Source organism: Heterodontus francisci, chromosome 34 (genome assembly GCF_036365525.1).
Source record: "Heterodontus francisci isolate sHetFra1 chromosome 34, sHetFra1.hap1, whole genome shotgun sequence".
In the NCBI taxonomy this organism is placed as follows: Eukaryota; Metazoa; Chordata; class Chondrichthyes; order Heterodontiformes; family Heterodontidae; genus Heterodontus; species Heterodontus francisci.
Genome location: NC_090404.1, coordinates 33,683,694 through 33,710,869, shown reverse-complemented (window position 1 = coordinate 33,710,869; position 27,176 = coordinate 33,683,694). Strand labels below are relative to the sequence as shown.

Here is a 27,176-nt window from a genome sequence, read left to right as displayed (position 1 = left end):
AGTAATATAGTTAATTTATGGCACAGAAGGAGGCCATTTTGCCCATTCTGGCTGTGCCAGCCGAAAAAGAGCTATCCAGCCTTATCCCACGTTTCAGCTCTTGGTCTGTAGCCCTGTAGGTTCAGCACTTCGAGTGCATATCCAAGTATTTAAAAAGACAATAAGGGTTTCTACCTGGATCAGTTTCACCAGTCACCAGTCTATGTTCCCATGAGATATAGCACGATACTTCTCAATGATCATTAAATTTCCAAGTTTCATATCAAAATTTCAAATTATGCCCTGTTCATGTCATTAGCATGCATCAAAGAGAGCAGTGGTCCGAATGTCAAAACACAAAGAAGGCCACTGTGAACTTTGTTCTAGTCTGTAAAACAACCATGCACATCCACTTTATGCTATCTGTCCCTTGACCAATTTTGTATCTATACTTCTACTGTCCCTTTAATCCCAAGTAACAACTCTACTTTACAATGCTTCATCAGATGTCTTTTGAGAGTCAATATACACAGCATCAAACACACATCCCTCACAAGCGCTCTGCTTGTATCATAAAACAATTTCTCATCAAGTAAATACATTTTATTGTCTCTGAAACCCGCTGATGTTTTATCACTTCAAATCGATTGTATTGTATTCTATTTCGGAGAGTTTTCGGTTCAACTACGTTCTATTACATCAACATAAGCCTGAAAACGACTGCCTTAATGTGTTTGTTCAGGTGACTGTAACTAACACCTATGATGATCCAAACTAATTGCTTCTCTAGAGGTGAACATCAGCTATAAATGGATGTGTTATAGTGCGTATTTCAGAGGGCAGAGTGCATCAGTGCATTATTCTCACAGAAAATGCATGCACCAGGGAATGGACCGGTATTTGCCATTTATTACTCTGTTCTTGCAGTTTTTGGTGTTCCAGGTACAGTTATGCAGCAAACGAATAACTGGACAAATCAATGTTTAACTGTGTCGTCGTTGAGGAGCTGTTAATCGCTATATTGGCCATGTTTCCCTCTCAGCCGCCTTCTGAATCTTCAGTTGAAACAGAGCAGTAGTGAAACTCTCCATTAGTGTTCATTGTGTTCTCTTATTGAAATATGAAGTTCATTGTGTCTCTAACACAGAGATGCCTTTTACAATATGATTCCTTTCTGGATTATTGTAAGGACAGTTTGTTCTATAACATGTTCTTCAATTTTCAAATCACATTAGTATGGACCTATGTCTACTCACAGCTCTGGAATCAGTTTTCATATCTTGTTCACCCCTTACAGTTGCATGGATCTCACACTTGCTTTGATGATCAGGTTGAGTTTCTCCCAGCACCCGCTGTCCAACAATATAAAAGATTCAGCTGGTTGTGGATGACAGCATTGCAAAATGAAATGTTTAATATTATGTAATGATACATTTTGGACACTATAATGAAAAATGTGACTTGATGTTAAACTATATTCGAAGACTTGAATGCGCCAATAAGTATTTTCTGTTTTGCTCCACAGATGCTGCCATTGAGGTGCTGAGTATTTCCAACATTTTTTGTTTATATTACATATATTTGTTGTTGTTCGTTGTGCTTTGAGTGATTTTATCGAACCATTATCAGCTATGAACGGTTATGAAGTATCTCCTGTCCTCCATTACCGTTAACTGCGGCAGTCAATGTTCCTAATAAATGCATTTCATTGTCCAGGCCGTGTGAGATCCTGCAGAAGTTATTAAACCCATATTCAGTCACTTTTATATTGTGCAATCAGAGTATTTATTCAGAAGGTCGTGGATTCGACACATACTCCAGACCCAGAGTCCATAACCGAGCTCCGTGCACTCCCGGTACTGAGGAAGAGCAGCATTGTCTGATCTGTTGTCCTTCTGAGGAGATGTAAACTGCTTCTTCATGTAAAGGATCCCATGATATTATTGGTGGAAGTGCAGGTCTCATTCGCGACGCTATAAACAACATTTCTCCTCAAATTACAGAAGTAAGGGCATCACAAAGCAACTGCTGATGCTCCTTGAACTGCTTCCACAGGAGTCGAACCTGCATGGTATAAATGTCATTCATGCAAGACTTTTTCGCATCTTGATATTTATTTTAAAGTTGTTACTACTCAAATCATACTTCCTGTCAAGCGCTTGATTCTAGTGTCATTATACCTCTTTTTCATTGCCTTTTTCAATTATTTACTGTTTAAATATGAATTCAGCAAATTGTGTTAATAATTACTGCAGCCATTTTGACATATTGCTTCATTGTTTTGGGGTTGGTTCGCTCAGTTGGTTAGAAGGTTAAAGCATGATGCAGAGAAAATGCTAACTGAATGGGTTCTATCCCTGTACCGGTTGTGGTAGTTCATCGAGGCCTATCTCCTCGCCTTGCTCCACGCTTACTGAGTGGTTGTGCTGATTCATGAACAATTGCCCCACTCTTGCAGAGAGGTGGTCCTCATGTTATATATTACGAAGTGTCTCTCTCTAATGATGAAAATTTCTTATAGTCGTTTGGAACTGCAGCTAAAACAATTGCAATTTTGTCTATTTGACACTTAAATATAGTCACGTTCTTTCTACTTCTATAATATATATTTTTTTGCATAAAGTTAAAAATAAATGTTATATATTATTTTACAATGCTGATCCCAGTTTTATTCAGGACAATCATTTCTAATATGCAAACAGCTATCCGTCGGTAAAATGATCAGTTTCAATCAGTGAATCAAGTATTAATGATATAAATTTTATACCAGCCTCCTGCCAAACTGATATTGTAGTTGTGAGTCTCATCACTAATTCCCTCCTTCTCTGTCTCTTCACCTCACCCACTACAGCTAACTTGATGACGATTGTGATCCTGTCCCGAGGAAGGTGCGGTCTCTCAGGATGTATCACTCTGTACCTGGTCTCCATGGCAGTGACAGATCTCCTGGTTATTATCACCGCTGTGATATTAAGTCGGCTTCGTGCAATTTATTTCCCAGTTAGTTTCCTTTCCACTACTCCGGGCTGTAGTCTCGTTATTGTCCTAAGTTGCGCTTCCAGAGACAGTTCTGTCTGGTTAACAGTCGCTTTCACCTTCGATCGCTTCATAGCCATTTGTTGCCAGGAGCTGAAAATGCGATACTGCATCGAGAAAACAGCGACTGTGGTTATAGGAATGGTCTGCATGCTATGCTGTTTAAAAAACATCCCTTTCTACTTCATATTTGAGCCTATGTATATAACTAATAACGTACCCTGGTACTGCAGCATAAAAGAAATTACTTATGTTTCAGTTCCATGGAGAGTGTTTGACTGGCTGGACCGTATTCTAACTCCATGTCTCCCATTCATCCTGATTTTACTGCTCAATGTTCTGACAGTCAGACACATTCTAGCGGCCAGTAGAGCTCGCAGGAGACTCCGAGCCCACAGCAATGGAGAGAAACAGAGTGACCCAGAGATGGAGAGTCGGAGAAAGTCCATTGTTTTACTCTTCGCCATCTCGGGCAGTTTCCTCCTGTTGTGGTTGACGTATGTTGTAAATTTCCTATTTGTACAAATTACAGGCAATAACTATTCTATAGGTTCCAATTCCAATGACCCAAAGTTTATTCTGCAGGAAAGCGGATACATGCTTCAACTCTTTAGTTCCTGCACCAACACGTGTATTTACGCAGGGACCCAGACGAAATTCAGAGAGGAGTTGAAGGATGCGATTAAATACTCCTTCAATCTAATTACTAAATGGCATAAATAGTTAAAATGGCTGAATAATTTGTTGCAGTAATACTGTCTCAGTTTTCAATTACAATAAAGAGGAACTGAAAGGTTACTCAATATTGGAACCGTGTCTAAACTGATCATTTACATTCTAGTCTCGGCTACAATATACATAACGTGACATGTCCTTGAAAGACGGGTACAGTTGCCCAGTGGGTATGGTACTGAGATGGAAAACAAGATAAACCACGGTAAAGGAGTTGTGAAATTGAATTGAATTGAATTCTGGTTATTTATTAGTTGGCAGCAGAAGAGCCGCTTCTGTCACGTCATTCGGTCAATAGTGGGCGGCACAGTGGCGCAGTGGTTAGCACTGCAGCCTCACAGCTCCAGGGACCCGGGTTCGATTCCGATACTGCCTGTGTGGAGTTTGCAAGTTCTCCCTGTGTCTGCGTGGGTTTTCTCCGGGTGCTCCGGTTTCCTCCCACAAGCCAAAAGACTTGCAGGTTGATAGGTAAATTGGCCATTATAAATTGTCACTAGTATAGGTAGGTGGTAGGGAAATATAGGAACAGGTGGGGATGTTTGGTAGGAATATGGGATTAGTGTAGGATTAGTATAAATGGGTGGTTGATGTTCGGCACAGACTCGGTGGGCCGAAGGGCCTGTTTTAGTGCTGTATCTCTAACCTACTCAAAGAACTTTCCACCCTAACCGGCCCGGGTCCACATGTGACTCCAGTCCCGTCAAACGGGGTTCCTCGAACACTCTAACTCTCTCTCTTACTCGCTTTTTTTTCTTCCTCTGCCTTTTCCTCCTCCATTTATTTCTACTTGAATACAACTTTCCGTGAGTTCTCATCTTTTAGACGAATCACAGGTCGCCCATTGGCTGCAAGTCGATTATTTTTCCAGAACATCAATTACTGTCGCAAGAGCCTGCGAGGTGAAGCAGCGCCACTCCCAGGTCAGCTTCTGGATGGCAACAGGATCAGTGTCGGTATGAAATGAAGTCAGTTAATGGCAATTATAAGCCAGTTCTGTAATGCTATAAACTGAGTCTATGATTGGTGTACGATCAGTATTGGGATTTCCTAAGGTTTATGGGGTCGATAGTGTGTATATAAGTTCTGTATATGGGTTATAGTGTCGGATTGTGAGTATATGTATTATAGGGGAGCATTATGGGTATCAGGGCAGTATCTCTGTTATGAGATCAGTATTGTGGGTATAAGGACAGTATATATATTATAGGGACAATATTGCAGGAAAAGTTCAGTATATGTCGTTTAAGGTCGGATTTGCAGATGTAATGTCTATTTATGTGGTATAGTGTTAGTCTTCTCTGTATAAGGTCACTCTATGGATTCTAGGTTAAGCATTGTGAGTTTAAGGTCGGGATATGAGTTATAGTCAGTATTGTGGGTATACAGTAGTATATCTGTTACAGGATCGGTATTAGTTTAGTTTAGTTTAGAGATACAGCACTGAAACAGGCCCTTCGGGCCACCGAGTCTGTGCCGACCATCAACCACCCATTTATACTAATCCTACACTAATCCCACATTCCTACCACATCCCCACCTGTCCCTATATTTCCCTACCACCTACCTATACTAGGGGCAATTTATAATGGCCAATTAACCTATCAACCTGCAAGTCTTAGGCATGTGGGAGGAAACCGGAGCACCCGGAGGAAACCCACGCAGACACAGGGAGAACTTGCAAACTCCACATAGGCAGTACCCAGAATTGAACCCGGGTCGCTGGAGCTGTGAGGCTGCGGTGCTAACCACTGCGCCACTGTGCCGCCCGTATTGTGGGTATAAGGTCTGGACATATGTTATAGGGTCAATATTGTCTGAGTTGTATAAGGTCACTTTATGGATTATAGTTTCAGTATGATAGGTATAAGGTCCGGATATGTGTTATATGGCCAGTATTGTGGGAAAAGACCAGTATATGTGTTTTAGGGTCCATATTTCGGATGCAACGTTAGTTTATGTATTGTAGGGTCATTATTGTAGGTATAAGATAAGTAAATGTGGTATATGGTCAGTGTAGCGGGTGTAAGGTCAGTTCATGGTTTAAAGGGTCAGTCTTGTGGGACTGCAGATTAAATGGAAGATAGTGGGATAAATGCAATATAGGGACAGAGGAAAATCAAATAGTCCATTCAGTTCATCGACTCTGTTCCAGCATTCAACATGATCAAGGCTGATCTATATCCTAACTCTATACAGCTGCCTTGACTCCATTTCCTTGTGTACCCTTGTCTAGCACAACTCTATCGATCTCAGATTAAAAATGATTAATTGAGCTAACATCTACAGATTTCTGTGCGTGTCCGTTTCACAATCATACCACCCTTTGTACGAAATCTGTTTTCCAACTTCTCTTTTGTATGATCAGACTCTAACTTTACGGTTATGTCGTCTTTTCAAGACACTCACATCAGCGGAAAATATTTCCACCATCTACCCTGTCAATTCCTTTCAAAATCCTCTGAACCACAATCAAATCACCCTTTCAATTTTCATTTTCCGTTGAATAACAGCCAATTTATGTAATCTGTTCCCCGACTTAAACCCTTGGAACCCCGTTAGCACTCTGGAGAATCCTTCCAAAGCTAATATATTGTCCTTAGGGTGTAGTATCCAGAACTGTGCACAATACTCCAGATGTGGTCTAACAAGGGCTTTGTATAGCTGTAGTGAAACTTCCTCCACTTTATATTCTCGCTGTCTGGTTATGAACCATTAACCTTGTTGATTGTTTTGAACCTGACTGCTACCTTTTAGTGATCAGTGTACACAGACCTCTAATATTCAGATCAATCCATTTGTGGTCCAAAACGGATGACCTCGCACTTACCCGAGTTGTCACAGTTTCGCCCACTCACTTAATCTATCAACGTCTCTTTATAATTGTCTGCTCCTGTCTACACGACTTACAATGTCACCAATCTTTGCATTATCAGCATACTTGGATGTATGTCTTAGAACCATAGAACCATAGAAAAATTTCGGCACAGAAGGAGGCCATTCAGCCCATTGTGTCTGCGCCAGCCAAAAAATCTAGCCGCCCAATCTAATCCCACCTTCCAGCACCTGGTCCACAGCCTTGCAGGTTACAACATTTCAGGTGCATGTACAGGTACATTTTAAATGAGTTGAGGGTTTCTTCTCTCCACCAATGTTCCTAACAGTGAATTCCAGACACCCACCACTCTCCGAGTGAAAAAGTTTTTCCTCCTGTCTCCTCTAATCCTGCTGCCAAACAACTTACTGACCTCTGCGCCAAGGGAAACGGGTCCTTCCTATCTACTCTATCTAGGCCCCTCATAATTTTGTACACCTCAATTTAGTCACCCCTCAGCCTCCTCTGTTCCAAGGAAAACAACCCTAGTGGAACCAATCTTTCTTCTATCGCGGTATCAAATTTATTAATAAATATAGTGAATAGTTGAGGCCTATGCACATATTCCTATGGCCACACTGGTCACTTACTTCCTATTGGAGTACATAATGTTACAACTTCAGTGGAGATTGCTAATTTTAAAGCAAGAGATATGAACATCTCTAACCAATTGAAAAATTACACGACAAGATTTAACTTTTTATGACTTTTACTATAACATCTAACATAAAAATCAACATCAACTAAACAGTACTTAGTAGGTAGCCAATGCCTTAAACTACAGAGAGATATATTTCCCATTAACGTATTAACACACTCGAACACCCCTCATCACATTTATATGGTGCACAGTGTTCTCAGAGAAAATGTATCTTTGTAGTTAAAAGTCCCAAACTCCTCTCAGCTGCAATAGGTTCAATAGGTTCGATCTCCCAGTCCTTCCCAAGACCGACGTTCTCTTCACTCACTTCTTCTGAGCACATTTGACTGTTCTTCCATTAATAAGGCAAGCTCTGGTGACCCATTGGTCCTTTCTCCTCCACAAACAAGGTTCAAACTTTAACAGCCATTTGTTGTACCAGTAATCCATGAGCAACTGTTTCCTCAGAAAACAGCCCACTGCTCTCTCTCTCTCTCTCTCTTCAGGCTACAGAGCAGACTGTTGATCTTCCTATCAGCCCCAGTCCCATGAAACCCTGTTGAATTTATTTAGATCAAAATTCAATAGCTATTTGCCTTTGACAATTCTCATAGACCATGAGTCTGACTATAGCAAAATCACCTGGTCCTTTGCTTCCAGGTGTTAAAAATTGCAATTCAGGTCTGCATTTTAGAGCCTCTGGATCGTTGCTTACAACATGTGAGTCTGGGAGATCAAACCACACTGTCATTTGGGGGGTTACAACCTTACAACCTGCTTTCAAACTGGTCTTTGATCTGCATCCCTTGTTCTCATGCTAATCAAGACCTCTGACTTGTCTCTGAGCAGGTTTTGTGTGAGGTCACATGTTTTCGCCGAATGTCCATTTTACACTGCATTAAAGATCATAGTTTGTAAAACATAACCAGACTGTAAAATCCGGTGCTTTTACTATTTATATACATCAAGGGAGCTTTCAGATTTGCTTGTTTGTTCGCTATCAGTCTTTTCTCATGTTCTCGTTTTGCCTTATTTATTTTATTCACTTCTCCTCTGAATTTTTATATTCGGCTTAGTTCTCACGTATTACCAACCCAAAATCTGTCATCTTCATCCTTTTTGATCATCTTACTCTCTATTTCTTTCCTCATCTAATGAGCTCTGGCTTTTTTTGTGCTACTTTTCCATCTTGTGGTAATGTACCTCGACTGTACCAAGCTATCTCCTCTTTAAAGGTAGCTCCTTGTTCCATTACAGTTTTGCCCCCCAAACTTTGTTCCAGTTTATCTGAGCCAGAACCTTTCTCATCCAATTGAAGTTGATTTTCCCCCAATTAATTATGTTTTGCTCTAGATTGCTCCTTGACCTTTTCCAAAGCCAAACTAAACCTTATGATACGATGAGCACTGTCCTATAAATGGTTCCCGACTGACACTTGATCCAATTGACCCACTTCATTCACCAGAAGCATATTCAGCAAGGCCTCCTTCCTCCTTGGACTGAAAACATACTCTTCTGGAAAAATACCCTGAACACAATTTAGAAACTCTTCCCCTTCTCTGCCCTGAACACTATTACGATCCCTGTTTATATTAGGTTGATTAAAATCCCCCCAATATTACTACTCTATAGTTTTTGTAGCACTTTGTAATTTCCCTGCAAATGTGTTCTTCTATATCATTCCCGCTAGTTGGTGACCTATAGAATAAACCCAGCAATATAACGGTACCTCTATTCATTCTTAGCTCTAAACAGAGATACTGTCTTTGACCTTGCCAGGGCATCCTGTCTCTCCATCACTTCTCCTTAACCAATATTGCCACCCTCTTCATTTTTTTTCCTTGCCTGGACAGCTTATACCTCGGAATATTAACTACACATTCCTGCCCTTTCTTGAACCAGATCTCTGCTATCGCCACATCATATTCAAAGTGGAAATCTGTGCCCGCAGCTCACCAAACTAGAATATAAAATGAATTTTTTTGTAATCTAATTGAGATATAATTAAGAAATCATTCATACAGAAATGCAAGTGGTTCACTTGGGTCCACTGCCATGATTTCGTGCTGGATATGATTAATTACAGATTTGTGTACGGTTATGATCTCCGTTTAAGGAAGGGCATACTTGCCTGAGTGGTAGTGGACTGAAATCTCACTGGACTGATTCCAGGGGTTGGAATATTGCCCTATCAGAAGAGGTTGAATGACAAGGCCGAAATCCTCTGGCGTTTATAAGAATGAGAGCTGATCTCATCAAACACTCACAGGGCAGGTAAAGCACCAGTTAGATATATAGTGGGGAGAGCAGTTTCCCAACTTCAGAAAGATGCGGGATTTTCCAGTGGTTTCCAACTTTTTTAAAATGTCTGCTGGAAAACCCCCCGAAGTTAGGAAACCACTGTTCCTGCTCCCAGTGCCTGTCAGCTGTGAAACTGATAGTGCAATTATTTTTAAAAGCCAGCTTGGAACAAGAAGCCAATGGAACATTTCTGATCTCCAGTCATGGACCCCTGGCGAGGAAGAGGAATGGCTGGGTACAGTTTACATCGGCAGGCCGTATGTTGGTCAACCCTACTCTACACTGTCCCATCAAACACTCACAGCCTGTATTGAGCACAGGGAGATTGGTTACTGGGCAATGCATAAAACAGTTCCAATCAGCCAAAATGGTCCACTCCTTGTCCCTTCAAAGGTGGAGAGCTAGGACATCCTGTCTCAAAACACATCCCATCCTATTTATTTTGAGAATCCCAGGCTGAAGAGCTAGTGGCACAGTGGCGCAGTGGTTAGCACCACAGCCTCACAGCTCCAGTGACCTGGGTTCAATTCTGGGTACTGCCTGTGTGGAGTTTGCAAGTTCTCCCTGTGTCTGTGTGGGTTTCCTCCGGGTGCTCTGGTTTCCTCCCACATGCCAAAGACTTGCTGGTTGATAGGTTAATTGGCCATTATAAATTGCCCCTAGTATAGGTAGGTGGTAGGGAAATATAGGGACAGGTGGAGATGTGGTAGGAATATGGAATTAGTGTAGGATTAGCATAAAATGGGTGGTTGATGGTCAGCACAGACTCGGTGGGCTGAAGGGCCTGTTTCAGTGCTGTATCTCTAAACTAAACTAAGACATCCTGTCTCAAAACACATCCCATCCTATTCATTTTGAGAATCCCAGGGTGGAGAGCTGGGACATCCTGTCTTAACATGCCTGTATGTGAACACACAAAGTGTCTTGAATAAGCTTGGTGAAATACACACACAAATAGCCATGTGGGGTTATGATGCAGTGGCAATAACAGAAACGTGGCTTAAAATAACGACTAGACACTTGATATCAAACGATCCAAAGTTTTCGGAAAAGATAGGGAAGGATAAAAGCGAGTTAGAGTAGCAGCACTGATGAGAGAACACCTTGTAGTGATGAAAAGAGACAATGTTCTTGACGGGGCGAGAACAAAATCCATTTGGTTAGAGGTGAGGAACAAGAAAAGTATGATGATGCTACTAGGATTATTCTATAGGCCTCCAAGAAGTGAGTGAGAGAGAGAGAAAGAGAGCGAGGAGCAAATCTGCAGGGAAGTCATGTAGATGTGAAAGAACTATAGAATGGCGATATTGGGGAACTTTACTTCATGTTAGGGTAAAGGGTAAGGACGGAGAGGAATTTCTGAAATGTGCTGTGGATAACTTCCCTGATCAGTATGTTGTCAGTCCAACTAGGAAGGAGGCATTTGCTGGATCTGATGCCGGGGAATGAGGTGGGCTAAGTGGATCAAGTGGCTGTTACCAACAGTTGGTTAACAGTGATCATTGTATCATAAGGTTTAGACTAATAATGAAGAAGTGCAAGGAACAATCAAAAGTAGAATTACTTAGTTAGAAGAGGGCTATCTTCAATAGGATGACAAGGGAACATACACAGGATATAATGGAGCCAAAGACACACAGGAAAAACTGCGATGGAACAATGCATGATCTTTAAGGGGGAGATGTTTCAGGTACAAGCTAGGTATGTTCCAACAAGGGTGTATCGTAAAGAGAAAAGCCAGGGCACTTGGATTACGATAAAGATGGATATTATGATGAGACAAAAAATATCGTGCATGATGCTTGTCAGGTCAATTATTCAAGTGAGAATCAACGACAAATGGATATGGATCTTGGACTACTGAGGAAAAATTCCATATTTACCTATGATCCCAAACTTGGACATTGTGGCAAGGAGAGTTAATGATACCAATCGACTGCACCAAGACATAGGTCGGCTCACAGAATGGTCAGACAAGTGGCAGATGGAATTTAACGCAGAGAAGTGTGAGGAGATACATTTTGGAAGAAGGGATATGGTGAGGCAGTAGAGATTTAATGGCACAGTTCTAAAGCGTGGCAGATTCATAGAGATATCCAAGGCATAGAAAGAAGCCATTCGGCCCATCGAGTCCATACTGGCTCTCCTAGGAGCAATCCAGTCAGTCCCACTCCCCCGCTCGATCCCTGTAGCCCTACAAGTTTATTTCCTTCAAGTGTCCATCCAATTTCCTTTTGAAATCATTGATTGTTTCCACTTTCCACTGCCCTTGTGAGCAGCGAGTTCCAAGTCATTTTCACCCGCTGCAGAAAAATAGTTATTCCTCACATTCCTCCTGCATCTGTTGCCCAAAACCTTCAATCTGTGTCCCCTAGTTCTGTTACCATCTGTTAATGGGAACATTATTTTTTCTTGTCGAACTTATCTAAGCCTGAAACAATCTTTTGCACTTGATTAAATCTCCGTTCAATCTCATTTGTTCTAATCTAAACCTAGATTTTCCAACCTAACCTTGTAACTAAAATCCCTCATCGCGGGTACCATTCTGGTAAACCTCCCCTGCACGCTCTCAAGGACCGGCACATCCTTCCTAATGTGTGGTGACCAGAACTGGGTGTAGTACTCTAGTTGGGGCCTAACCAGAGGTTTGGAAAAGTTCAGCATAACTGTTCTGCTTTTGTACTCAATGCTTACATCATGTTAATTTTAAATCTCAGATTGATAGATTTTGTGAAACAATGTAAGAAGGGATATGGGGCGGGTATAGAGAGTTAGGTCACAATTCATCCATGACCTCATTGCATGGCGGAACAGTTTCAAGTGGCTAAATGGACATCTCCTAGAATAATAGAAACTTGCAGCTCAAAAGGAGGCCATTCAACCCTTTGTGCTTGTTCTGCTTCTTTGAAAGAGGAGTGTTTAGTCTCAAACACCTACTTTCTGTTTGTAACCTTGTAAGTTCCTATTTGATTTATTATTTCATGGGAGGTGGACATCGTTGTCAAGTCCAGCAAATTTTGCCCATCCTTAATTGCCTTTGACAACTGAGTAGCTTGCTGGGCGATTTCATAGGGCAGTTAAGAGTCAGCCAGCTTGATGTGGGTCTGGAGTCACATGTCGCCCAGACCAGGTAAGGATGACAGATTTCCTTTCCTAAAGACCATTAGTGAACCAGATGGGGTTTTACAACTTTCAATGATAGTTTCATGGCACCATTACTGAAAATAGCTTTCAATTCCAGATTTGTTTTTCATTAGTTAATTGAATTTATTAATTCATTGAATTTAACTTCCACCAGTTGCCTTGGTGGGACTTTAATCCGTATCCTCAAAGCATTATTTCAGTGACAATATCACTAGGCCACCATTTCAAATACCTGTCAACACTGTTTTAGAATTATTGATAGAATTAGGTTCCATCACCATTTCATGTGGAGTGTTCCAGATCCCGACAACTCTCTTTGGGAACAGAAACTGCTGAACTCAATGTTAAATTCAAGAAGTTGTAAAGTGCCAAATAGAACAATGCAGTGTTCTTCCTCGAGCTCCCAGTAAGCTTCATTACAACAGTGCAGGAGGGCAAGGAGATGGAGGTCAGAGTGAGAATGGGGAAGAGAATTAAAATGGCAAGCGTCGAGAAACTCAGCGCTAAGCTTTCAGACTGAATGAAGGTGTTCCTCAAAGTGATCACCCAATCTGCATTTGGTCTTCCCAATGTAGAGCAGATTGCATCGTGAGCAGTGAATACAGTATACTAATTTGCAAGAAGTACAAATAACAACACTTTCTATTCATATCGTGGCTTTAACTAAATAAAACATTTACAGGCATTTCATAGGAGCATTGTGAAACAGAAAATGACACCAAACCACATGAGGAGATATTAGGACAGATGACAAAAAGCTTGGTCAAAGAGGTAAGTATAAAGGAGCTGTCTTGACGGAGGGATTCGAGATAGAGAAGTGGAGAGGTTTAGGGAGCGATTCCAGAGCTTTTAGCCTAGGTAACTGATGCCATTGCAACCAGTGGTGGAGTGAGAAAAATCAAGGATGGTCAAGAGGCCAGAATTAGATGAGCTCAGATTTCTCAGATGGTCGTGGGCTGGAGAAGATTACAGAGATAGTGAGGGGTGAGGCCATGAAGAGATTTGAAAACAAAGATGAGAATTGAAAAATCAAGACTCAGATGATACTTATTTCAATGAGCACAGGGGAGATAGGTAAACAGAACCTGATGCGAATTAAGACACAGATCGCAGTTTTGCATGACTTCAAGTTTATTGAGGACAGGATGTGGGAGACCAGACAGGAGTCCGTTGGACTAATCAAGCATGGAGGTAACGAAGGCATAAATGAGGGTTTCAGCAGCAGACTGAGACAGGGTGAAGCCGAGTGATGTTACCCAGCTGGAAATAGGCAGTCTTAGTGAGGGTGTGAACATGCAGTTGGAAGCTCGTCTCAGGGTCAAACGTGGGGTCAAGGTTGCGAACAGACTGGTTTAATCTCAGACTATTGCCAGGGAAAGGGATGGCGTCAGTAGACAGGGAATGAAGATTGGAGCTGGGACCAAAATAAATGGCTTCAGTCTTCCCAATATTTAAACTGGAGAAAATTTCTACTCATCCAGCATTGGATGTCGGATAAGCAGTCTGATAATTTAGAGACAGTGGAGAGGTTGAAAGAGGTGGTGGTGAAGTAGAGCTGGGCATTGTCAGTGTGGATGTGAAAACCAACGCCATATTTCTGGATGATGTTACTGACGGGCAGCATGTAGATCAAAAATAGGAGGAGGCAAAGAACTGATCCCTTGGGTGCAGGATCTGGAAGAGAAAGTATTGCAAGTGATTCTCTGGCTACAATTAGATAGTTAAGAATGGAACCAGTGGCGAGCAGTCCCACCAGGCCAGGCAACAGTGGAGAGTGCTGGAGGAGGATGGTGTGTGGTCAACCATGTCAAAGGCTGCAGATAGGGCGAGAAGGATGAAGAGGGAAATTTTTTTGTAGTCATATATGATGTCATTTGTGACTTTGATTAGAGTCATTTCTGTACATTGGCAGAGGCAGAAACCTGATTGGAGGGATTCAAACATGGAGTTCCGGGAAAGATGGGGATGGATTTGGGAGGCGACAACATGTTCAAAGACTTTGGAGAGGAAAGGAAGGTTGGAGATTGTACAGTAGTTTGCAAGACCATTGTGGTCAAGTGTTGTTTTTTGGAGAACAGCGTGATGATGACAGATTGAAAGAGGAAAAGGTCAACACCAGAAGAAAGAGAAGCGTTAACAATATCAGCTAACAAGGAGACCAGGAAGGGAAGTTGGGTGATCAACAGTTTAGTGAGAATAGGATGGAGTTAGCAGGAAGTGGGCCGCGTGGACAAGATGAGCTCAGGGAGTGCATGAGAGGAGATATGAGAGAAACTGGAGAAAGATGCAAATTCAGGCCTATGGTGGGGGAGCATTAGAGGAAGTTTGTCCAGGTGGGTTAGTGGAAGGGAGGGACGTGGCAGAGGCAGAGGCAGCTAATCAGATGACCTCGATCTTAGTAGACAAAGGAATCCATGAACTGCTCACAATTCTTGTTGGAGTTGTGGCTGGAGGAGACAGGACTGAGGGGTTTACGAATAAAGTTTGCAGTAGAGTCAAGAAGCCAGGGATTATCTTTGCATTCCGGGATAATCCTGAAATAGTGACAGTTTTAACAGATGAGAGCAGTAGCCCATCGTGTTTTAAGTGGTCCAGGCAGATCTGGTGGTGGATGGATAAACCAGTTGTCGGCCATGTCCTGTCAAATCTGTGCCCCTTGGGCTTCAGGGAGCGGAGCCGAGGGCTGTACCAGGTAAATCAGTCTTAGTGTTTGTTTCATTGCACAAAATCCTGAAAATAGCCTGAAGATACTTTATTTGAAGAGCAAACCGATTGCCAGAAGATGAAACTCCAGCCCAGATAGAGGGATTATTAATATTAGCAGAACTAAAATCAATTGTTCAGTGTGAGGGAGGGTTTAAATCGATCATCCATCCAGCTGAGATACTAATGAGTTCACAAGTGACTGCGGGGGTTGGATTCTGCTGTTGTTAATAAGATCCAAAACTGAACCATATTCCTTCTGACAGTTGGAGTTTGTTTCTGCTGATGTTAATAATCCCTGGAATTTTATATTCTGGGCAGATGTCAAAGTAATCCAAGGGTGAAGGGTCAGGTAGAACACCTGCTGATTGTATTTACCTCCAACGGAGTTTATTTCTACGTTTGTCAAATATTTTACCATTTAAAGGACATTTCTTCCAATACTGAAAACTACCACAAATGGAGCAAAACAATGTTCAACAATTGATCAGAAAATCAACTAAAGCTGCAGATTGGGTTTGAAAGAATATCAGAGATGAACTGGGTCTGAGTCATGCAGATGAGGCTGATCCTCCATTTAACTCCTTCTGAGGAGAGCGACACCGCCTCCAACCCCCTCCCCCCAAAGGAGGATGAGAGAGGGCAGCTCAGGGTCAGACACTGAACACACTGTACCCCACAGGGACATCTCACACTGCACCCCTGCTCCCCCCACCCTCCTCCCCGGGATAACTCAGGGTCAGACACTGAACACACTGTACCCCACAGGGACATCTCACACTGTCCCGTCCCCCCCGCTCCCCCGCCCCCGCCCCCCGGGATAACTCAGGGTCAGACACTGAACACACTGTACCCCACAGGGACATCTCACACTGTCCCCCCCACCCACCACCCCCCCCCGCTCCCCCGCCCCCCGGGATAACTCAGGGTCAGACACTGAACACACTGTACCCCCCAGGGACATCTCACACTGTACCCCCGCTCCCTCCACCCCCCTCCCCGGGATAACTCAGGGTCAGACACTGAACACACTGAACCCCACAGGGACATCTCACACTGTCCCCCCCACCTCCCCCCCCCCCCGCTCCCCGGGATAACTCAGGGTCAGACACTGAACACACTGTACCCCACAGGGACATCTCACACTGTACCCCCGCTCCCCCCACCCCCCTCCCCAGGATAACTCAGGGTCAGACACTGAACACACTGTACCCCACAGGGACATCTCACACTGTACCCCCGCTCCCCCCACCCCCCTCCCCGGGATAACTCAGGGTCAGACACTGAACACACTGTACCCCACAGGGACATCTCACACTGTACCCCCGCTCCCCCCACCCCCCCTCCCCGGGATAACTCAGGGTCAGACACTGAACACACTGAACCCCACAGGGACATCTCACACTGTCCCCCCCACCGCTCCCCCCCTCCCCGGGATAACTCAGGGTCAGACACTGAACACACTGAACCCCACAGGGACATCTCACACTGTCCCCCCCACCGCTCCCCCGCCCCCCGGGATAATTCAGGGTCAGACACTGAACACACTGAACCCCACAGGGACATCTCACACTGTACCCCCGCTCCCCCCACCCCCCCCCCCCCTCCCCGGGATAACTCAGGGTCAGACACTGAACACACTGTACCCCACAGGGACATCTCACACTGTACCCCCGCTCCCCCCACCCCCCCTCCCCGGGATAACTCAGGGTCAGACACTGAACACACTGAACCCCACAGGGACATCTCACACTGTCCCCCCCACCGCTCCCCCGCCCCCCGGGATAACTCAGGGTCAGACACTGAACACACTGAACCCCACAGGGACATCTCACACTGTACCCCCGCTCCCCCCACCCCCCCCCCCCTCCCCGGGATAACTCAGGGTCAGACACTGAACACACTGTACCCCACAGGGACATCTCACACTGTACCCCCGCTCCCCCCACCCCCCCTCCCCGGGATAACTCAGGGTCAGACACTGAACACACTGAACCCCACAGGGACATCTCACACTGTCCCCCCCACCGCTCCCCCGCCCCCCGGGATAATTCAGGGTCAGACACTGAACACACTGTACCCCACAGGGACATCTCACACTGTACCCCCGCTCCCCCCACCCCCCTCCCCGGGATAACTCAGGGTCAGACACTGAACACACTGAAACCCACAGGGACATCTCACACTGTACCCCCGCTCCCCCCACCCCCCCCCCCCCCGGGATAACTCAGGGTCAGACACTGAACACACTGTACCCCACAGGGACATCACACACTGTCCCCTCCCCCCAACCCCCCTCCCCGGGATAACTCAGGGTCAGACACTGAACACACTGAACCCCACAGGGACATCTCACACTGTACCCCTGCTCCCCCCAACCCCCCTCCCCGGGATAACTCAGGGTCAGACACTGAACACACTGTACCCCACAGGGACATCTCACACTGTACCCCCGCTCCCCCCACCCCCCTCCCCGGGATAACTCAGGGTCAGACACTGAACACACTGAAACCCACAGGGACATCTCACACTGTACCCCCGCTCCCCCCACCCCCCCCCCCCCCCCGGGATAACTCAGGGTCAGACACTGAACACACTGTACCCCACAGGGACATCACACACTGTCCCCTCCCCCCAACCCCCCTCCCCGGGATAACTCAGGGTCAGACACTGAACACACTGTACCCCACAGGGACATCTCACACTGTCCCCCCCCACCGCTCCCCTGCCCCCCGGGACAACTCAGGGTCAGACACTGAACACACTGTACCCCACAGGGACATCACACACTGTCCCCTCCCCCCTGCTCCCCCGCCCTCCGGGATAACTCAGGGTCAGACACTGAACACACTGAACCCCACGATGACATCACAAATTTCCCCCTCTGGGACAGCTCAGAGTCAGACACTGAACACACTGCACACCACAGGGACATCACAAACTGTCCTCTCCCAGGGGCAGCTGATCTCGGACAGTGAACGTATTGCACACCACAGGCACCACTAAATCTGGAGCAATAGGCCTGTAGAATTTTTTTCATGCTGCGTTAATAATAAAACCACTCACATCACAATATAATTCATTTAAATTAAACTGAGTCAGAGTCCCATATGTCGGAGTATTAAACCATCCCTGGGTCCTGTAATCCCGGGCATTAATGCACCCTTTGAATACACTCATGTTGACAGAGGGAATCTCTTCCCACTCAGGAAGCAGGTGAACAGCCTCCACCCAGTGTGTAATGTTGGTGTCTCAGCTGTTCACACTTTTAAAGCTCTTGTCACATCCAGAACATGAAAAACGTCTTCCATCAGAGTGAACAAGTTGGTGTCTCAGGAGATGGGATGACTGAGTAAATCCCTTCCCGCACTCAGAGCAGGTGAATGGCCTTACCCCAGTGTGGGTGTGTTGGTGCTTCAACAGATCAATTTAGCTTTTAAAGCTCTTCTCACATTCAGAACATGAAATACATCTCCCATCAGAGTGCGCAAGTTGATATCTCAGGAGATGGGATGACCGAGTGAATCCCTTCCCACACACAAACAGGTAAATGGCTTCTCCCCAGTGTGAACTCGCTAACGTGTTAACAGGTGTGATAACTGAGTGAATCCCTTCCCACACTCAGAACAGGTGAATGTCCTCTCTCCACTGTGAGTGTTCCAATGAATTTCCAGCTTGGATGGGGAACAGAATCCCTTCCCACAGTCCTTACATTTCCATGCCTTCTCCGTGGTGCCAGTGTCCTTGTGTCTCTCCAGGTTGGATGATCTGTTGAAGCCTCATCCACACACAGAACACGTGTACGGTTTGTCCAGGAAAAGAATGGTGATGTTTTCTCAGGCTGTGTAACTGGTTAAAGCTCTTTCCACAGTCAGTCACTGAAACACTCACAGTCGGGTGTCTGTGTGTCTCGGTGCATTTCCAGTCACACTGATGTTTGAAATTTTTTCCCACAGACAGAACAGACAAATATTTCTCCTTCCACATTCAAAGGCCGATGATATTCAGGTCCTGATGAACCGAGTGACTCTGTCAGATCTTGATGTGATGTTTCATTTGAGTTTCCCGTTTGTAAATCCTTTCTAATACCCTATAAAAAGGAGTTTACAAAAGTCATCACTGTCAGTCTCGGATAGAAATTCAGAACAGACAGTTTTAGTTTCTGGGGAAAAGTTTTTCCTCTCTTGGTTCCTCCCCAAACATGTGGCCCATTCAAACTAAAAGAAGTTAAAATAAGCAACAAATGACAACAGAAGCAACGTGAAACTTCCAAACTAAACCAGAACATTGCACCAGTGTCCAAGGGACACTCTGTATCCTGAGGACCACCACCGCCCCCACCCCGAACGCAGAAGATTTCAAGCGTGCTCCCTCTCCAGGGCTACCCGGGCATGGACAAAACCATGAAAGAGAGACCTGCAGACAAAGACACACACTCATCCCCAACATGGTCCCTGCACATCCTGGCCCTACACATTGCTGTTTTAACCAGGCTCAAGAGAAGATCCTCCAACTTACCCACCTCCCTATACAATGAGCAACCAAAGATTCAGAGAGTTTTAGTTTAGTTTAGAGATACAGCACTGAAACAGGCCCTTCGGCCCACCGAGTCTGTACCGACCATCAACCACCCATTTATACTAATCCTACACTAATTCCATATCCCTACCACATCCCCACATTTCCCTACCACCTACCTCTTCTAGGGGCCATTTATAATGGCCAATTTACCTATTAACCTGTGGAAGGAAACCGGAGCACCTCGAGAACTTGCAAACTCCACACAGGCAGTACCCAGAATTGAACCCAGGTCGCTGGAGCTGTGAGGCTGCGGTACTAACCACTGCGCCACCCATGGGAAAGTGGGACTAAAGTGTAACCAAGGTTTTTGATAAGGTCCCAGATGGCAGATTGGTCACAAAAGTAAAAGCCCATGAGATCCAAGGCAAAGTGGCAAGTTGGAGCCAAAATTGACTCAGAGGCAGGAAGCAAAGGGTAATGGTTGATGAGTGTTTGTGTGACTGGAAGGCTGTTTTCAGTGAGGTTCTGCAGAGATCATTACTTTGCTTTTTGTTCTATAATTCAATGGTTTGGACTTGAATGTAGGAGGCTTGATTAAGAAGTTTACAGATGATACAAAAATTGACCGTGTGGTTGATAATGAAGAAGAAAGCTGTAAACTGCAGGAAGATATCAATGGACTCATCAGATGGGCAGAATAGTGACAAATGGAATTCAAGCCGAAGAAGTGTGAGATAATACATTTGGAGCCAGCTAACAAGGCAAGGGAATACACAATAAATGGTAGGATATTGAGAAGTATAGAGGAACAGAGGGACTTTTGGGTGCATGTTCATAGATCCCTAAAGTTGGCAGGGCAGGTAGATAAGGTGGTTAAGAAGGCATACGGGATACTTGTCTTTATTAGCCGAGGCACAAAATATAAGAGCAAGGAGGTTATGCTGGAACCGTATAAAACACTGGTTAGGCCACAACTGGAGTACTGCATAGTTATGGTCACCGCACTATAGGAAAGATGTGATTGCATTAAAGAGGGTACAGAGGAGATTTACGAGCATGTTGCCTGGACTGGAGAATTTTAGTTATGAGGAAAAATTGGATAGAGGAGGGTTGTTTTCTTTGGAACAGAGGAGGCTGAGGGGAGACCAAATTGAAGTGTATAACATTATGAGAGGTCCAGATAGAGTGGATAGGAAGGACCAATCCCCTTGGGTGAGGGGTCAATAACCAGGGGGCATAGGTATCGATTAAGAGGTAGGAGGTTTAGAGGGGATTCAAGGGGAAATGTTTTTACCTAGAGGATGGAAGGATCTGGAACTCACTGACTGGGAGGATGGTAGAGGCAGAAACCCTCATAATATTTAAAAAGTACTTCAATATGCACGTGAAGTGTCTTAACCCACAAGGCTACGGACCAAGAGCTGGAAAGTAGGATTCGACTGGATGGCTCCTTATTGGTCAGCACAGACAGGATGGGCCAAATGGCCTCCTTCCATGTTGTAAATTTCTATGATGTTACATTGAGGAACAGCCCCTTCAACTAACTATACAGGGAGTATAGACATGGCTCATGGGCTCCTCTAGGCTGTTCCACCTCAGTCCTTCCCCACCACATGCATTGCACATGCACAGAGCACAGTCCGATCCTGCGCTGGTGCACTGCACTCCTGTACGCATTGATCAGAGACTTTCTGACGCACAGTGGGTCCTGAGTAATTAATCTGCCATGTAAAGCTCCAGTTATTGAATTATCTTCATGATATCCCATGGAGATTGGGGCTGGAGAAGCAATGAATAAAATTATTAAATAAATTGTACAGATACCAGAGTGCCCGGGTGTTACAACCAACTGCTCCAGTCAAAGCCCCCAGTCTAAATAAACTATTCTGATTGTGGTGGGAGATACACACTGTTAATTCAATCCTGTCCCTCCACAGATCGCCTAACATATCATTTCAAACTTTCCAAATTAAAGAAAGACACAGCCAAATTTTACCATCTATTAACCCCCGAATGAGGTTAACCAAATCAGCTGTCTTTACATCAACAAATTAACTGTTTAATTAGAAAAACTAAATTCTTAAACATTATGAAGGTATAAACATTTAAAATTGCAAATTTACAGTCCAATGTTGCTTGAAGTCCTCACAACCATCCAATGGGGAAAAAAGGTTCTTCCACAGTCGAACAGACCATAGTCTAATTCCAGCTGTAAGTGATGCTTCCTTCTTCAGCGATAGATTTCAACAATTAACATCTTGTGAACACTTTCAATAGAATCAATATGACTTTAGAGTTTTTGAGGGATAAAAGATTGTCACAATCTAACTTCCCTTCCTTCAGTTCAAATTATCAGAGATCTCCGTTTTGGCTTGGCGGTTTTTGGAATTTTGAGAAATAATAATAATTAAACAGACTAAAATTCTCTTCCTTCAGTTTACATGGCTGAGAGCTCCTTTTTCAGGTGCCAACACCACAGCTGTCTGTCTGTGTGTTCTCTTCGAACAGACTGTCGTCAACTAAAAAGCCAGTTCAAAATTGAATTGTAACAAATGTATTGCATGATGCTCAATCCCAGTGGCTGTATCCATTGTAACAGGAATGCACCTTTTGAATCACAGTCTATGAATGGCTGAATCCAAGGCAACGAAAATGCACCTTCGCAGTAACTCTGGAGGCCTGCTGGTTCTTAAAGCAGTGCTGATCCTTTGCAAGCCTTAAAGGTACACTGCACATTCCAGGGGGAAAAAAACTACAGGACCATGACAGCGAGTCATCAAATATGGTGTGAAGGTCTTCATGCATATTTGAACATAGTAATTAGAGGGATGTTTTCGCAATGTGCAGATGACAGCAAACAGGGTGGTAAAACTAATAATGTAGAAGAATGCACTGAAATCCAGGAAGATATAAAAAGGCTAGCAGACTGGACACAGTGGCGCAGTGGTTAGCACCGCAACCTCACAGCTCCAGGGACCCGGGTTCGATTCTGGGTACTGCCTGTGCGGAGTTTGCAAGTTCTCCCTGTGTCTGCGTGGGTTTCCTCTGGGTGCTCCGGTTTCCTCCCACATGCCAAAGACTTGCAGGTTGATAGGTTAATTGGCCATTATAAATTGCCCCTAGTATAGGTAGGTGGTAGGGAAATATATAGGGACAGGTGGGGATGTGGTAGGAATATGGGATTAGTGTAGGATTAGTATAAATGGGTGGTTGATGGTCAGCACAGACTCGGTGGGCCGAAGGGGCCTGTTTCAGTGCTGCATCTCTAAAAAAAAATTTAAATAAATAAATAAATGGGAAATGAAATTCAACATAGTGAAATGTGAGCTGGTTCATTTTGGGAGGCGGAATAAAGAGGCCAGTTATTGGTTAGAATGTAAGAACTTAAATGGAGCAGAGGAGCAAAGAGATCTGGGAACAGAGTCACATAAGTCACTAAAAGGAGCAACACAAGTCGATAAGAGAGCAAAGAAAGAGCTGATGTTCTTTTCTAGAGGAATACAATGTAACAGCAGGGAGGGAATGTTAAATTTATAGAGAACCTCACTTAGAAGGACTGTGAGCAGTTCTGGTCTCCAGATTAAAAAAGGATATTAAATCACTGAAGAAAGTGCAGAATAGATTTACAAAGATGTCACCAGAGAGGATGTTACTATCCAGCAAGATTGAGCAGGCTGGGGCTCCTTTCTCTGGAAAAGAGAAGACTAGGAGGAGATCTGATAGAGGTCTTTAAAATTATCAGTCAGTCAGAACAAGGGGGCAGCAATATAAGACAGACATTAACAGGTCAAATAGAGAACTTAGGAGAAATGACTCTACTCGGAGAGTGGCGAGAATGTGAAACTCACTGCCACTTGGAGTGGTTGAAGCAGACAGCAAAGATATATTTAAGGGGAGGCTCAATACATTTATGAGTGAGAAGGGAATAGACGGTTGGGGGGCAGATTGGGTCGAGCTAATTAGATTGGGAGGCGGCTCATGTGGATTATAAACAGCAGCACAGACTAGTGGAGCTGAACACCCTGTTTCTGGGCTGTATTTCTGTGTACGTGCAGCCTGGGTGGATTAATGCACAGGTTCACAGAGCCCAGGGCTGGATTAATGATCCGGTTTATAGGGCCCAGCAGTGGATTAATGCTCAGGTTTACAGGGCACAGGGGTGGATTAAAGTTCGAGTTTACAAGACACAGGGATGTATTAATGTGTCGGTTTACAGGGCCCAGGAGTGGATTAATCCTTGGGTTTATAGGGCCAGGGGCAGATTAATGCTCTGGTTTAAAGGGCCCAGGAAAGGATTAATTAAAGGTCTGGCTCTAAGCTTTAGACTATGCCCGAGTACAGGATTCCCCAATCAGCGGATATAGTTTATCTTTATTTACCCTATCAGTTTCAATTAATATCTTGAAAACCTTGACCACATCATTCCTTAATCTTCTAAATTGCAGGGAATACAACCCTCATAGTGAGGTGATGTATTCTGGCAGAAGGGATAGGAAGTGGCAACATACAATTAATAGCACAATTTATAAAGAGTGTGCAAGGACAGAGGGAGCTGGGGTTTCATGTGCATAGATCATTAAAAGTGGCAGGACATATTGAGAGAGTAATTCACAAAGCAAATAGAACCTTGGCCCTCATAAACAGAAGTATTGAATGCAAAAGCAAGAAGTCATGCTGAACGTTTATAAAGTTCTGGTTAGGCCACAATCGGCTATGGTATTGTGTCCAGTTATGGTCACCACACTTTAGGAAGGATGTGAAGGTCAATGAGGGGGTGCAGACGGGATTTACCAGAATGGTTCCAGGGATGAGGGAATTTAGTACAAGTTTAAGTTGGAGAAGCTGGTGTTGTTCTCCTTGGAGCAAAGGGGAGGGGAGATCTGATAGAGGTGTTGAAAATAATGACAGGTTTAGATAAGGTAGACAAAGAAAAGCTGTTTCCATTAGCTGATGATACAAGGACGAGGGAACACAGATTAAGATTTTGGGCAGGAGATACAGGAAGGATGTGAGGAAGAACTTTTCTTTTATGCAGCGCGTGGTAATGACCTGGAACTCGCTGCCTATGAAGGTGGCAGAAGCAGACATGATCTATAATTTTAAAGGAAATCGGATGGGCACTTGAGGGAAATAAACCTGCAGGACTACGGGGATAGAGTGGGGGAATGGGACTGACTGGATTGTTCTAGAGAGCTGGGATGGAATCAAAAAGCTGAAAATCCTCCATTTCTACCATAATGACGATGACTCATTTGTGTAATCTCTCCTCATAATTTAACCCTTGGAGTCAAGATATCATTCAGGTAAATCTACACTGCACTCCCTCCAAGGCCATTATATCCTTCCTAAGGTGTGGTGCCCAGAACTGAACACAATACTCCAGGTGTGGTCCAACCAGGGCTTTGTGTATCTCAGTGCTTTTCCAGTCTCACTGATACCTGAAATCTTTTCCCACAGACAGAACAGACAAACCTTTCTCCTTCCATATTCAAAGGTTGATAATATTCAGGTCCTGATGAATCGAGTGACTCTGTCGGATCTTGATGTGATTTTTGGTTTGAGATTCCCCATCTGCAAGTGCCCCCTTTCTAATACCCTGCAAAAGGAGTTTACAAAAGTCGTCACTGTCAGTCCAGGAAAGAAATTCACAACATTTTCTCTTCCTGGTCCAGGATGGCTGCACATGCGCCCTGCTGCACATTGTCCTGAGGGAGGCAACACACCATCCTGGATTCACGTCTGCAGATGCAGAAATGCCTGTCTATTCCCCTAACTATTGAATCTCCGATCACTATTGCTCTTCTAGTCTTCTTGGCGCCCCCTGTGCAGCTGAGACAACCGTGGTGCCATGGACCTGGCTCTGGCTGCGCTTCCCAGAGAACCATCACTTTCATCAGTATTCAGAACTGAATACTGGTTGAAGAGTAAGATGCACTCAGGGTCTCCTGCAGCAACTGCCTGTTTCTTCTTGACTGTCTTTTGGTCACCCATTCTCTCTCTCCCCCCACATATTCTTAAGCTGCAGGGTGATCACATCAATAAACGTGCTATCCGCAGAGCTCTCAACCTCACAGATACGACGCAATGAGTCCAGCTGCTGTTCATGCTCTGAAACCGGAGCTCGAGCTGCTGCAACTGATGACATTTCCTGCACCAAGGGTTATCCAGCACACGGGAAGAGTGCTAGAGTCCCCACATAGCACAGGATGTGCACACTAGAGGTAGGAGCAGCCCTGCCATTCCTCTATCTGGTCAATAATAAACCTTGCAACTACGAAGAAACTTTACTAATACTCATAAACCTTAGTAACACTTAAAAACTGTACCACTTAAAATAAAAGAGACGACTCACCAGCTACTCAATTCCCTCCTATTATAGAATCAGAGTCATTTATCGCACGAAGGAGGCCATTCGGCCCATTGAGTCCATTCCAGCTCTCCACGGAGCTATCCAATCAGTCCCACTCCCCTGCCCGATTGTTCCAGCCCTGCAGTTTTGTTTCCTTCATTAAAGACATGTACCTTTAAGTCTCAGGGCAGGATGTAGCGGAACAAATGCTTAAAGTATCCCAAAGACATTTCTTCCTCTGTTATTTGAATCCAGCTAATGATAGAAATTCAGAACAGACAATTGTAGATTCTATGGAATATCTTTTCTCCTTTCATCTAAATCTATAAATCCCTGTCTCACACATTCCTCCCCCTCTCTGCTCACTGTTCCAGATTCAGCACCCAGGCTCCTACTAATACTTTCCTCTTCTGCAGATTCTCTCTCTTCCTGTCCTGATGTCTCAGGATGTGGGTCAATCCCATTCATTGGGCTGGATTTTAAAAACCTGCTGCCGCTCTCCGCATTGGACTCAAAAAATGGTGGCTGCAAGCCGAAGATCCACCCCGATCTGCCACACAGTGGTTCATTTAAATGGCCAGGGCGGCTAGCCCCGCCCCACTCCTCCCCTTCACCAATCATGTGGAGAGGTCGGGCTTTCCATCGCCAGCAATGCTGTCAGCTGCCTTTGCGCAGGTGTTGGTGCCATTTTTAAAGAGCGGCCATCCTTTCCGGCAAATTGAATTTTTAAAGTGAACCCACCCCTCTGCCACCACCCCCCCCCCCACCCCCCCGCCCCAAAAATACACAAAATAAAATTTGAACGACCCTTTCCAAGCCCCGCCCAATAAAAATTACACTAAGTATTTGCCCTTCACCTCCTCCCCACAAAAAAATTACCTTTGAATTCTGACATTCCC

General features: G+C 44.5%; 1 protein-coding gene and 1 pseudogene across 1 annotated transcript; one reads left to right on the top strand and one right to left on the bottom strand.

The window, feature by feature from the left end:
- The window catches only part of LOC137349330 (zinc finger protein 585A-like), a 287,418-nt pseudogene that overhangs the window by 195,176 nt on the left and 65,066 nt on the right, over positions 1 to 27,176 (bottom strand).
- Positions 852 to 3,738, top strand: LOC137349335 (probable G-protein coupled receptor 139). Its single transcript, XM_068014860.1, has 2 exons — positions 852 to 921; positions 2,831 to 3,738. Exons 1-2 carry the CDS (start codon positions 852 to 854, stop codon positions 3,736 to 3,738), a joined length of 978 nt encoding a protein of 325 aa, XP_067870961.1.

Excerpts from the sequence above, each read along its gene's own strand:
- LOC137349335 (XM_068014860.1), top strand. The coding sequence starts at position 852 with ATGCATGCACCAGGGAATGGACCGGTATTTGCCATTTATTACTCTGTT. Across the intron at positions 922-2,830 it reads TGCAGTTTTTGGTGTTCCAG|CTAACTTGATGACGATTGTG; the intron begins GTACAGTTATGC and ends CACCCACTACAG.